The sequence below is a fragment of the Perca fluviatilis genome, chromosome 1 (assembly GCF_010015445.1).
Source record: "Perca fluviatilis chromosome 1, GENO_Pfluv_1.0, whole genome shotgun sequence".
Taxonomy (NCBI): Eukaryota; Metazoa; Chordata; class Actinopteri; order Perciformes; family Percidae; genus Perca; species Perca fluviatilis.
In genome coordinates, this window is record NC_053112.1 from 31,901,713 (window position 1) to 31,916,327 (window position 14,615).

The 14,615-nt window shown below is 40.4% G+C and overlaps 1 protein-coding gene across 2 annotated transcripts; it reads left to right on the forward strand.

Moving 5' to 3' along the window:
- Positions 1-3,660: 3,660 nt before the first annotated feature.
- Positions 3,661-13,612, forward strand: mmaa (metabolism of cobalamin associated A). Of its 2 annotated transcripts, none has more exons than XM_039781573.1 (7): positions 3,661-3,769; positions 3,973-4,402; positions 6,668-6,790; positions 6,982-7,152; positions 8,176-8,261; positions 9,273-9,422; positions 12,406-13,612. In XM_039781573.1, exons 2-7 carry the CDS (start codon positions 3,973-3,975, stop codon positions 12,703-12,705), a joined length of 1,260 nt encoding a protein of 419 aa, XP_039637507.1. In that variant the 5' UTR covers positions 3,661-3,769; the 3' UTR covers positions 12,706-13,612. The 2 variants fall into 2 exon arrangements, with proteins under 2 accessions (XP_039637507.1, XP_039637425.1); XM_039781491.1 differs by having other exon boundaries at positions 3,692-3,762.
- Positions 13,613-14,615: the final 1,003 nt, after the last annotated feature.

The window sequence follows — 14,615 nt, forward strand, 5'->3', positions numbered from 1 at the left end:
TTTCATAAAACGGGTTTGTCGGTCTCTAAATGTTTTAACTTTTATGAGTGCACCTCTCTCTCTCCACGCACCGAGCTCCGCCTGATCTCCTAACTCCAGATTTCCACTGGATGCAGAACGTCTGCGGACCGTCTCCGCTGCGTGTCTGCTGTGTGCTCCGCCGTCCGTCAATACCCACCAGGTCCAGATTTGTTGCGGCACGGCTGCGGCCATGACTGACAGCTGTAGTCACGAGGACCCACGAGATCTCGCGAATTCAGGTAGAATAGAACCACAAAACCAACAACAGTTTCCATCCAGAGGAGTAGAGGGGAAACAGCTCTGTGCTGTGTTTTCAAGGTGTAGTGCAGGGAAATATGATCCGGTATTTTATTTTGAAAATTAACCGGATGTTTATTTTGTTTCTGTGCTCGACTTCCTGTCCCGCACTATCTGCCGTGTGCTGAATTGCTGCGGAGCTCTCCGGCGTCCGGCAAAAATAGAAGCTCTGCGTATCAGCTCCGGAGGGCTGCGGACCGCCTGCTCCCGAGCAGGTTAGGTGTTCAGCATAAGTTACCACGGTCATTTAACCCGGTAACAAGTGATCCAACGTTGTGATACACAAAACCCTGGGTTGAACCTGAAGTTACCTCGTTAACGCATGTCTTGCTTCGTAGTACAGGCCTCTGATCTAGGACCAGTAGGGCTGGGCAGGTTGTTAAATGGGTCGGTTTGTTCTCTACTTGAAGGATGTCTGAATTGGGCACATTTACAGTCTGGGAGAGGAGTAAGTAAAGTGAGCGTGATGCATCTGGAAGATACTTGATCTTTGTGACCAACTGTAATAATTAGACCATCACACTCATCATGACGCAAGTATCCTCCCTGATCTTGCTCCAACAAGGACTCTTTTTCATTGTTCTATTATTCTGACTCATTAACTAGTTTTCATCTAAATATTCCCTCTGAAATCCAGATATATACGTGTGTAGTAACAATAATTATGGGACATTCCAGGTCACCAAAATTGCAGTCGGCTGCTGTCTACTCCCTGACTGCAATGAGGTTGGCATGAAATGTACTTACGGCATGTAAAAAGTTAGCAGGAACTTGGAGGTTGACCAGTATGACTGAAAAATGTCATCATTCAAATCATCTCCAGATACTTAAGCAAGTATGCCGTTTCCTCAAAATGTTCTTTTTTTAGGCTAATAAATAAAAGCAGTACAAAGTTCTTAGAAAAATAAAATCCCATCTAACAGATCATGAAAAATAATATGCTAATAAGAGGGCAAAATTAGGGGGAGTTTGAGAGTTTAGAGTGGGGTTTAGTGTGGGGCATTGCACTAAAAGGGCATTTCAGATTTTTGAGAAAAAAGACTTGTTTAAATGTTGCTCATCTTGTGTTACACTCGTGTTTCAAATGGATTTAAAAAAAAAAAAGAATAGTGTTTAGACATATTCACTATTAGAATATGTGCTGTGCAGTCTGGTTTTGCAAAGCATAGTTTGGTTAGTGTAGTGTTACACATTTAAGACTGGTAGCTGAACACCACATGCAGCAGAGTGTAGTTTGTCCCTTGCTGTATACTCTGCAGAAAAATCTGATGTATCAAATATGAGTCACATTAAGGACATCAATATTTCAGTGACTGTGCTTCATTCTCTTATTACAAAACTTGTTAAATGACTGATATGGGAAAATGTTGAGCATTCAAATTGTAATTGTCGACTGAGAAAAGGGTATCAGTTAGTTGTTTTTTTTATAAAATGCAGATTTTGCCATTCAATTCTTTTATGCTTTGAGCAATCCTCTTTGCTATTAAACTGTATTACTCTTTACATTCTTTTTGTATTTTTTGAACATGTTTTCTGTTTTGTTTGTCTGCACTTTCACACATTGCCTCGTTGTTTTTGTTTTCTCCTTTGTGGTTTTGCTCAGTAAAACTCCCAGAAAAGCAGTTTTATTCCATGAATATCAAGCCTCTACTGGAAGATTCAATAAATTTGTTTCATTACTTTGCATTATCTCTGTCTCTTTTATGAACACTGTGTCAGGGCATGTGTGTGCCTATGTGTGTATCTGTGTGTTTTTGTGTGCCTGTCTGTTTAATTACAGGCCACCCATGCTAAGAAAATATGCATCTCATTATTGTCAGGGACTTTCAAAAACATAAACCTGTGTGTGTGTGTGTGTGTGTGTGTGTGTGTGTGTGTGGACGTAGACCTTCAATTAGGGAGGCACAACAATTACAAGTGCATCTGAAAGCACACAAACTGCACTAATGTTAAGCGTAATTGCATTTTCCAGGAAATTGCTGGAAAATGCATGAAATAATGTGTTCGCCTTTGTTTTATGGGGCACAGTGTGATAGTACTGGAACAGTAACAACAATCTTCCCCTGGAAATCACTGACTTAAATTTGTGCCTGTGTGTGTGTGTGTGTTTGTGCGTGCAGGAGTTCCGTTTGACTGTACATGACGTGGGTGGTATGGTTGCACAGTGGTTAGTACTGTTGCCCCCCAAGAGTTTGCATGTTTCTCACAAATTCCACAGACAGGCACGCCAGGTGGACTAGAGACTCTGAATGTCTAAGACTTACAGTGTTGGGTTATCTACGCTGTGTATTATAGCCCTGTGATGTACTGATAATCCACCCAAGGTGTCTCCCTTATTTAATTTCAAACTGACTGAAAACCAAATGTCATGAAGATTTGTCTTGCAGTATAGTCCTATAAAATGCATTTTAATGGATGCAAATTTTGTGCATTTTTTATTGTGCCAACAGTTGTATTTTATGGTTTTATTTATTTTCAGTATTGCAAGTCAAATTATAACTCACATTTCCATTCGTTTACTAAAATGAAGGCCCACTATTTTCTTACTATTTCAATGCCTGCAATGTACTTTGTGAGTCCAAGAGCTCAACTAAAAAGAGCTCAACAAAGTATCCCTTATGATCAAACCCTTTGGAGTAGCCTATACCAGTCCTATTTAAAAAAAATTATAACCATTAAAAAAAAAACTTTTAATGATTTAAGGTTTCTACCAACGAGATGATAATGATAAACAGGTGTTTGTGATTAGGAATTCAAAAAGCAAGAAATGCAAGCTGTATATTCTATTATCATTACTGTCAAGAGATTGTCCAAAATACTCTGCAGCTCACGAAAAACGAGGTTCGTAGTATTTAATAAAGAATGCATTGGCAGTAATACCGGCAGACAAGGTACAATTAACAATATGGGAGTCATAATATTGCTACATGTTGTCAAATTTGATGGATTTAGGGAAAAAACCAGCTTGTCGATTCAGATGAGATGTGAAAATGAACCTTTGCTCCCACCTGCTGGCTAAAGTTGTCTATTGTCATCATTAGACTTTTACTTTTCGTAAACGACTCATAACGTTCATATAATGTATATATCAATTTTACAAAGGCCGTCTAAATACCTTTAGTATATATCGCTATTTTAGGGATTTTAAAGATATTTTTATTGAAAACGAAAAAAAAGAATCGACGGAACCGTTTAAGACCCGCCCTTCAATAGCATTTATTGGCCATGCTTACGCAAGGTAACGTAACCCCATTTGTTCAGGTCCTATCCTTTCTTTCACGAGGTCAAATGCCTAACCCCAACCAATCGAGCTGCTTCATAGGGCGGGTCTTGGCGTGGCCATAATATGATTCGTGAATTTGCTGTTGGGGGAGGTGCCGTACGTCACCGGAAACAGGAAAAAGATGAATTAAACAACAACCGTTGAACATCTTCATGCAGCTGGTACGAGGTCAGCATGAATTCTCATTTTAAACAATGTGTGTTGTGTTTTATTAGCTATATTTGTGACAGCTGTATTTACACTTACAGGACGGGCAAACGGCACATGTTTCAGCATGAGATACCGCAAAAGTCATCGTAAAACTAACATTGGAGATAGTTACTTAACGTTAGTCCAAAAAAATCACCACTGACTCACCTTGTTTCTCCTAGATGCCCTACATTTACCATAAAATGCGACGGTTTGGCCTCTCCCTTCTCCGCCACATCTCCTCCCTTCCCTCCTCGTTCACTGCCCCCTCGGTCACCAGGACTTTCTCCCTCCACCAAGGGGTCTTTACTGGTTCGCCCACCTGTTACCAGGGCACCTTCCCGGGTCACAGCTGCCAGCACAGGAGGGGTGTGAGCACAGCCCTCAGGCGGCACATCCAGGACCTGAGTGGGCCTGAGCAGAGGCTGTTGGAGAAACTGTACGAAGGGCTGATTGGAGGACAGCGGGCGTCTCTGGCTGAGTCCATCACTCTGGTGGAGACCCAGCATCCCAGGAAAAAAGAGCTGGCCCAGGTGCTGCTGCAGAGGGTGCTGGCCTACAGGAGGGAGCAGGAGAGTCGTAATGGAGGAAAGCCAGTAGCCTTCAGAGTAGGTGTGTGGCCGGTGTTTGAGCGGCTAATGCTTTTTTGTGAAGACCACACCAAGGGAAACTGTGTCTTCTTCTATGCAAACTGGATGCTAGAGCTGGGCGATATGGAAAAAATCTAATATCACGATTATCATATATATCATTATCATATATTTAACCAAATACCTCAATATCGATATTGCGGCGATATTGTAGGGTTGACAATTGGTGCTTACAAAAAAATATTTACTCAATGAGATTTTTGACAAATAATCATCATTAATGTGTTTATAATAACTAAGTGGCTTAAGGCAAATAATAGAAAACCTAGAACAGTCTGGTAAATTCAAACAATCTCATCACTCTACTGTAATCCAGCCATTAAAACCAGGAAAAGACAACACTTATGTCATATCACAATATTACGATATCCAAAATGTAAGACGATATCCAGTCTCATATAACAATATCGATATAATATCGATATATTGCCCAGCTCTACAGGATGGGTGCTTACAGTAAGCTGTAGGGGAAGTACCCCCTGTGCACTATACTATACAGTTCTTGGCCACTTCATTAGGTACACATATACAATTTACTTTATTACAAGCCCATGCATTAGAACATTAGAAACACCAGTATAATCCAGTCCAGTTCAACACTACTGCAAAGTACAACCTTAGTAATAAACATATACTGTAGTTAACTTGATACCTCTCTAGCAGTGTCAATCAAAACTGAACATTATTGGCTTTGCAAAGGTAGAGTTTATGACTGAGCTGTTTTATTGGATTACATTAGATTTTTACAGGTGTACCTAATAAAGTGGCCACTAACGTATATACGTATGCCATGCCTCCTTTAAGTTCCTAGCAAGTAAAGTAAAAACACAATCTGCTGTGTGTCAGTTAGTTTGTGGTAGTTTGATTAAACATAACTTTATTTATGATTGTGCACCTGTTAGCACAATATAAGCTAAAATTAACTTCTTTAGAAAAGGTGTTGACACAAGGCCCCTCTACAAGACACAGAAATGCACTACCCATGATCTACAGTTGGGAGGTTGGAGGAGTTGCTGGTTGTGAATGCATTTTTCCTCACTGTGAATTTCCATTTCAAAGTTTTCTTATCAAAATAAAGTGTTCCTCATGTTCCTCAACACAGAAACACGGGAATCTCCTGGATAATTTAACGAAAGTATTGACTTATTGTATGCCAACTTCTGAAGCAAATTCAAAACGCTTCGTCGTTGCATTTGTGAACAAAACATTGCGCCATAGTTTCTAAATTAATTTTAAACTAACCTAAAATCCAAAGTGAACTGATTTAAACTGCTGAATATTTTTGAGGTTTGAAGTTTTTAAACTTGGTGATCGGATTTGTCATGCACATTTGCAGTCATAGTTGTTATATACACAGGCTTGAACCTTCGTGACGTTGTTGTTGTTAAAGGAACACGTTGACTTATTGGGACTTTAGCTTATTCACCGTATCCCTCAGAGTTAGATAAGTCCATACGTACCCTTCTCATCTCCGTGCGTGTTGTAACTCTGTCTGACGCACCCACCGCTAGCCTAGCTTAGCACAGATCCTGGAGGTAACCGGTTCCATCTAGCCTACTGCTCCCAATAAGTGACAAAATAACACCATCATTTTCCTGTTTACATGTTGTGATTTGTATAGTCACAGCGTGTACAAATAACAAGGTCACATGAGACACAGCCGTCTTCTAACCGTATACATACTGGGAACTATATTCTCAGAAAGGCGAAGCACTGCTACTTCTGCTACTTGGGCGGAGTGATTTGCTCGCAGCACCTGAAGCCCTGTGGTGAGGAGCAGAGAGTAACAACGGTGCTTTTCAGGTGTTGCGCTTATCACTCCGCCCAAGTAGCAGTGCTTCGCCTTTCTGAGAATATAGTTCCCAGTATGTATAGGGGTATGAATAAGGGTATGTATGGACTTCTCTAACTCTGGGGGATACGAGGAATAAGCTAAAGTCCCAATAACTCGGCGTGTTCCTTTTTAAAGTCATTCTCCTTGAACACACACAGTGAGAGCAGTGCATCCCGCATGCAGATGCACTCTTCATCTTGTCATTCCAATGATAATTAGATTTTTAGAGAGCTGCTACATCAGTTCAGTCACCAGTTTAAAACATGTAGGGGTGATATTTACACTGCTACATTTTTTTTTATTGAAGCCTATTTTAAAGTTATATAAAGTCAGAGAAATCACTTCTTGGTGCCATTTGTTGCTGATTCGATTGCTTTGTTGATTTTTTTTCAGGTCTGTCCGGTCCTCCAGGAGCAGGGAAGTCGTCCTTCATTGAGGTGGTGGGGAAGATGTTGACAGGACGTGGACATAAGGTTTCAGTGCTGGCTGTTGACCCGTCCTCCTGCACTACAGGAGGTAAACCCAGATCGTCATATGAAACTTATCGGGTGCTTTACGATGCACAATAGAGTTTAGTTGTGTGACTATGTTTGTGATGTATAATTTAGTCTACAACTATAGTATTTGTAGAATCAACAGTAGCACTGTTAAACTAATGTATGAATGTCAAATTCATGCTACAACCAGACTCATCCCTGTCGTTGCAGGCTCTTTGATGGGTGATAAGACTCGTATGACTGAACTCTCCAGGGACATGAAGGCTTTTATCAGGCCATCTCCGGCCTCAGGAACACTTGGTGGAGTCACCAGAACAACTAATGAGGCCATTGTTCTCTGTGAGGGGGCGGGATATGACATTGTCCTTGTAGAGACCGTAGGTAAGACGCTGTGTTTCCACGTGTATCTCAAAGTGAATTTTCAGGCTATAATATTGTATTTTTTTATCCTCATTAAAGAGATTCTTTTGAAGTAATCCTGGTTTCACCCTGTTAACTGATTGTTATATTAAATTGAACACATGAGAATTAAACTTTTTGGTACTAGAATAATAAAAGAAATAATAAAATTGAAGTGAGATGAACAAACGGAGTAGAGTTTTTAGATAAAACGGATGTTGAAAATCGTTTTCCTTTGGGGAAATAATTTGAAGTTGGAAAAAAAGGTAAAACATTGCGATATATAGCAGAATATCACAATATGTTTAAAATCGCAATAATATCGTATTGTGACATAAGTATCATTATAATATCGTACTGTGGGGATTCCCACCCATATTTCTCAGTAGGGCTGCATATTACTAAATGTTTAGATGCCAGTGTCAGAAATGACACAATCCCTTTTTGTGTGTTTAAGAAAATAAGCCAAACCTTACTAATTCATCAATGTTCAGTGCTGTTCATTTCCTTACAACAACTTTGCCAAATTAAATACAGTATAAAATGAATAAAATTGCGTTTTAAAGTCAGGAACTATCTGATCAAAGAATTAAGAAATTAAACAAAAATCGTATCTGTTGTAACTCTCATATATACTTAGTGCTACAGACACAGTTTGGTCAGTACAGTACAAAGTGTTGAGGTTTGAAATGATTCAGTGTGAGTTTGTGGAAGCTCATGATTATTAAAAAAATCATTTTTGAACTTCTGAACAAGGCCTGACCTAGACCCTTTTATGGCGAATTGCTTTTATTTTTTTTCCTGATCATACATGATACTGTAAAATCACTTTAACTTACAATGTCACTGCAGGATACAACATATTGGGGGCTCATCATTGTGGATTTAGTTTTAGATTGAGGATTTTCACTTACTTACTTACGTGATCTGCAGTAAGAGTACGCATTGTTATTTTGTCATATTACTGATCAGTGGTGACACTTAACCCTGTCTGTTTGTCTCCAGGTGTGGGTCAGTCAGAGTTTGCAGTAGCTGACATGGTTGACATGTTTGTGCTGCTGATTCCGCCAGCAGGGGGCGATGAACTCCAGGTCAGTGAAAAACACCAGCAGCAACAAGCCCATCGGTGTGAGATCTTGTTTCAACTTTTGGGAGCTGGAAGAAAGAGAATAAAAGATGTGTCAGATTGAATAATGCTGAAGTCTAATCTGGCAGGCATAAAGTTGGTTCTGCTTAGTGGCATTAGAACAGTTTACTGAACTTTATTCTTTACTGCTGTTGTCACTATATAAGCTTCAGATATGTTTGTTTACTTTGCACACAACTTTTCAGTTAAAAGTTTTAGCAAAAAGATGTTATGGGGGTGGCCTCTAGCTCACCCAGTAAGAGTGTTTGCCCCATGTTGGCTGAGGCCTGCAGCGGCGCAGGGTTTGAATCCGACCTGCTGCCCTTTGCTGCGTGTCATCCCCCTCCATTTTATGGAGTGAAAACACTTTTTGATTTCAGCCTCATTACACACCACAGGCTCCGTGATGAAGAAAATAGATGTAGTTTGTTACGCTAAACTGACTTTTCTGTCCGCATTCGTATGTAAAGAGGAGTATGTTGACAAAAACTATATGCTAATTTATCATTAGAGCTAGATTAATGACTTAATTAGCACAACTCATTAGGATTAATATTATGGTGATTAGTGTGGGACATTAAGCAGCTCAGTTGGAATTTGTTTTGATTGTTGTAATTATATCTTAAACGGTAAACGTATGTTATTCAGATTGCAAGTACAGTATTCAAAACAGCACGGTTTGACTGAAACTACATTTCAAAAGGTGAAAGGCACTTTTTAGAGTAACCGTTACAAAGACGCTTAAAGGCTTTCCCTGTTTTGGATCAGTTAGAAGCAGAGAGCAGTGAGGGATGGATAGAAAGCAACAATATCCAAAATAATAAATAAGTAAACTGGCAGCCAACCCCATCTCCATCCATCCATCACTCTGTACACACAGATCCCTCAGCAGATTAGGTGTCTAGACATGACATTTATTGACAGTGTTTTGAGAAGTAAATGAGCCTCGCTGTTTAATGCCAAAATCTCTGTCCAGGGTATCAAGAGGGGCATCATTGAGAGGGCAGACTTGGTGGTGGTGACGAAGTCGGATGGAGACCTGGTGGTGCCAGCCAGGAGGATCCAGACTGAATACACCAGCGCACTCAAGCTGCTCAGGAGACAGTCCAAGTCCTGGAACCCTAAGGTGTGTGTGTGTGTGTGTGTGTGTGTGTGTGTGTGTGTGTGTGTGTGTGTGTGTGTGTGTGTGTGTGTGTGTGTGTGTGTGTGTGTGTGTGTGTGTGTGTGTGTGTGTGTGTGTGTGTGTGTGTGTGTGTGTGTGTGTGTGTGTGTGTGTGTGTGTGTGTGTGTGTGTGTGTGTGTGTGTGTGTGTGTGTGTGTGTGGTGTGTGTGTGTGTGTGTGTGTGTGTGTGTGTGTGTGTGTGTGTGTGTGGTAAGTGACGGAGCCAAACAGAATGATTAGGCATTAAAAAAAAAAAAAAAAGGGTTAATTGACAACTGTTTGACCTACTGGGGAGCCAGTTTCGCTGCCCTGTGGACCCAACAAGCCACCCCAATGAGAGGTCAGCTGACCCAGGAGGTGGCGGGAGAATGAGGGTGATGATGATGGTGATGATGTCATGGCATCATGGTTTCAGTACTGCAGTGTCTCACCCCTCCCTGCATGTCCCAGCTCACCCGCCTGCTTGCCTGGCCTTGTCCCTTTGTTTTCCCAGCCCAATGCAGCATCTGCCCACTGGGCAAGCTGCCAGGAAACGCCCCCACCTCCCACCCCCCACCCCTCTCCTCCTCACCCCCATCCGCCTACTCTGCTCTGAATACTCTGCTGCTGTGTCATGCATTTTGCTGATTAGAAGCCTGCGCACTCAACATAAAAGCTGATAGGCTGCTCTTCGTAGTCTCCGCTCTGTATTTATCCTTACTTTTGCTGTCTTGCCCCCTTTTGTGTCTGTCTGTGTGGCCTACAGTAGCATATTCTAAGATTTAGTCTCTCATCACTCTATCAGTCTCCCTTCTTTTGTCCACCTTGATCACTGTGAAAACGTAAAACATGAATGGCATGACATGAATTCTACTTTGATTTCTTAAATTCTTGATAATACGTGAAAGATCTTGAGACTTAATGATTAACTTTAACTAACAATTAGGGCCGCAACTAACCGTTCTTTTCTCAATCAATTCTTATTTGATCTATAAAATGTCAGAAAACTGTTAAAGAGAAATACATCAAAAGTTTCAAGAGCCCAGGGAGGCATCTTCAAATGTCTTGTTGTCCTCCTAACATTCCAAAACTCTTCCAACATTCAATTGACATCAATATAAAACACAGAAAAGCAGAAAATTCTCATGTTAAGGAAGCTGGAATCAAGAGAACATTTGGAGTTAAAAAAGACCTTATATAATTGATTATGAAAATAGTTGGGCTTAGCCTCCTGAGGGTGGAAAAACTTTGTTTAAAGTTTATTCTTATTCTTATTCTCAATTTTCAATTGTCTTACATATTTATTAAAGTCAAGCACTTTGTAACCCCGCTTTTGAAAAGTGCTGTATAAATAAGGGAAGGGAGGGAAAACCCTTACTTACTTTACTTAGTTCTAATCTCGGTTTGAGATAGGAGACTACTCATACGTAAGGGCCGTGGCGTGGAGTTTGAAAGGTGTTGGATTATGGGAAGTGTAGGATGCAGTGTTTTGGAGCTTGATCTGTCTCTTGCAAGTTTTCTTTCAATCTTAAGAAAGTACAACACTAAATTGCTAGAGTAGCCCTTTATAGGGTCAGTTCACCAATGTATTTTCTCTCTTACCCCTCTTAACAGTTTTCATAAAAGACAAATTTATCAGGAGAAAAGTTGTTCCACTGAAAACCATTCACAGTGAGGTCTGGATTATCCAGAGAAACAGGAGCATTTGTTTCTGGAAGAAAAAAAAAACGCTTTAAATTAAAATTATTGCACAATAAACACAATTCCATTCAACTCCGATGTACCGGGGGGGAGGCGAAGCTCTTAGAGACTGATAAGGTATGTTAAAACATGAACAAATAAAACTAAATCTGTCTGCATGGCTAGACCCCAGTAAGGTAATATGTTTGATTTGATTTTGATCTAGCCCTTTAAATGGGATAATTAGTGAATGTGCAGTACATTTAGGCTCACAAAGTTTGATTTCCTGTTTCTGCATCAGACTCAAATCAAGTCCTCGTAAAATGATTAACATAATGATGTAATTAGAGGATTTATAATTGGCTGTGGATCACTGGCCGCCAATATTTATCAGGCTGTCACATTCAACTTTGTCGTTTACCAGTTGATGCCAAATTATCTCCAAATGATACATGTAATTTCATTACACTTTAGCAGCCTGGAGATTGTTGAGTATCTGTGGTTTTATTTGACATCAACACTGAGGTCTAGTCTCGTCTCTCCTCCGCCAAAATCCCCTTTCTCTTTTTTTTTTTATTCACAAGTGTGATAAAGTGAGAAAAAACAGAAGGTTAACTTTTATAAAGGCAGTTTCATGGGTCCTAAATGCACATCTGAATGAATGGCCTGACCTTTTTTTTGTATTCTGAGGCTCTTTCACTTTTGTGTCTGCGTTGAACTTGAACATTACCCTAAATTTCATCATGTGCTTTTAAATCCGCAGCAAGCTCTGAAAAGAGACATGCAGTTGAACTAAACACATAAGTGACATTTACACCCACCCGCCTCCGAGATTGCTTGTGTGAACAAGGTGTTCTAGGATGACAGATACTGTTTGTGAAGTGGCATGACCGCTCCTTACAGGATGGAAGTGCATCACAAGAAAAACATCTTAAAACATAGGGGGGAAAAAAAGGAAAAATCAGCAACTCCCCAGACTCAGTTGCAACTGACTATATGCAAAACCCTCTGGTATTATAAAAAACAAAGCGTAATGCACCATTCAATTCTGTATTTGTCAATTAAAACCGACACACATATTCAGGGCTACTTTTTATTGTTTATACACAATGCACATTAATCAACGCTGACATTTAGAAAATCAATGTAAACGTGTCGTGGTTGTATTCATAGGCCCAACATAAAGAAAAATGGGGGGAAAAAGCAAACACTATATGAAGTGACTACCTGGTGGTTGAAAAAGAGACTCTTTAAATTCACACATGCATCCCCCTCCCCTCCCCTCCAGGTGGTGCGTGCCTCCTCACACACCAGTGAGGGCATCCCAGAGGCCTGGGCCAAGATGGAGTCGTACCGGGACGCCATGCTAGCCAGCGGTGAACTGCAGGGGCGGCGGAGGGCCCAGCAGAAGGTTTGGATGTGGAGTTTGATCCAGGAGAACGCCCTCTGCCATTTCCAGAATCACCCCAGTGTCAGAGAGGCTTTACCCCACCTCGAGGAGAGGGTCACCAAAGGAGCCATCTCCCCAGGCCTGGCTGCTGACCTGCTTCTCAAAGCCTTCTCATCATCATCATCATCACCACAGTAATCAGTGGGACTGCACCTTTGGGGATGGATGGATAGATGCCTCATGGCTGATCAGGGCCACTCAATGCAAAGGAAAGCCAGGACAGATTGAGAATAAGTGCCCTTGACGCTGTGGTTTGCACACAAAAAAAGCTGTCTTGCCCTTTTTACACTTAATTTGAAATTTAAAACACCTAAGAAAGAAGTCACCCCCTCCACAGAAACTTTGGTTTCTGCATGCTTTAATTCAAATCAGGAGAGGGAAGAGAGTGCTGACAGTTTCCACTTCTCACCTACTGCTTTAAGACACATCCACATCCATTTGGACAGCAGACAGCAAAATAATACATTTCAGTCACTGCGAGATACGAAATATTGCACCGCCAATAGCCTGGTTTTTCTAAAGCTGATACTAGGGATTGTCTACTTGGACAAAGACACTACAGACCCTCAGGATCTGTTTTAATGAGATTAGTGCAAAACATACAGAGGGGTGTAAAGGCCATGTTGGTACATTTGGGGCTTGCACAATACCCATCAATTTTATGAACAGGGTCATTATTTGGTGAAGCTGTGACTTGTTCTTCATGCCATAAATATTGACATGACATGTACTGTAGTGGTGTGATCTGTGATCATTTTTACTGACACTGTTGTCCTCCTTTTCTCATCCAATGATCAATAATACACACTATGTATTACCCAAAAATAACATTTTAAATGAAAGGATCAGACTTAGAGAAATCAGATTTGTTATGGTCAGGTGTTTCTCTTGTTGAACTGTCATTGCTCTTGTATCAAAAGCTCATTTCCCTTTGCAAAGCGACTTGACTTATAAAATGTTTTTATTCACTATGTGTGTTACTGAGTTGAATATTATATAAAAAGAAATTGGTGTGAATAACATTAAATTTGTCAGTAGAGTTGGCCGAGCTTTTCTCCGTCCTTGTGTTTGCTCATGATATGAAAAAAGGGAGTGATTAATGTTACCTCCTACGAATATTAGTCCTGAGATTTGTCAAAGACCTAATGAATTTTTTCTGCACTCTGGAGCCAGAAATGTCAGTGCTAGGTATCCCCTGAATGAGTCAGCTGCTTCTAAATCAGGCAAAACACACTTTAATATTTTCAGAATTACTTTCATAATGCACTGCACTCCTGAGAATTAAAGACAAAGAGAAGTCATACACTCATAACTCCAGTGCAGCTACTGTATTCATTTAAACAGAAATGCTGCTTTATTAAGGATAACAGTAGTTGTCGACAGTGTCAGTGACGTGTATGTATAATCTATGTTAAGGGTAAGGGGATAGTGGTAATATCCTGCTTAAAATATCAGTACAAATGAGGGCTGCAACTGTTATTTTTACTATCTATTGATCTGTCAATTAGGGGTGCAAGATATATAAACTCAATATCGTTATCGCAATATCACGTTGCGCGATATATCTAGAGGTGCAAGATATATCGACTCAATATCGTTATCGCAATATATCGAAAGTGTGCAATATTTTGTGGAGTGCTGCGTCCCGTTTGTTGGCTGCGTGGCTTAGTTGTGTTCGATTTAGAGCTCGCTTGAAACGCTATAATGATCATGTTTCATTGGCCAGTTACTGTGCCACTTGCACATGTTAGTGCACATCCGCGCACGCACTACGTGACAAACCCTATGTAGCGTACCACGTGTGTGCATATTTCGACAGACCGTGTAAGTGAAGAAACAAAACAGAATGAATCAGAGAAGCGAAAGAAAAGTTGTGTCCTGTTCTCTTTATTTATTTTATACTGTACAACCAGTAAAACGTCCTGTTCTGTAGACATGGTCCTTATTTATTTATTCATGTTGGACCAGTCCAATCTGACCGTCAGTTGAAATAAACCTTGTGTTGTAAGTAAACTCTATTTTGATGCGTTTTCCCATAACTTTTGTAA

Bases quoted from the DNA above. Each gene is read 5' to 3' on its own strand.
- mmaa (XM_039781491.1), top strand. The intron at 7,153-8,175 runs GTAAGACGCTGT...GTTTGTCTCCAG, and splicing joins TGTCCTTGTAGAGACCGTAG to GTGTGGGTCAGTCAGAGTTT. The intron at 8,262-9,272 runs GTCAGTGAAAAA...ATCTCTGTCCAG, and splicing joins CAGGGGGCGATGAACTCCAG to GGTATCAAGAGGGGCATCAT.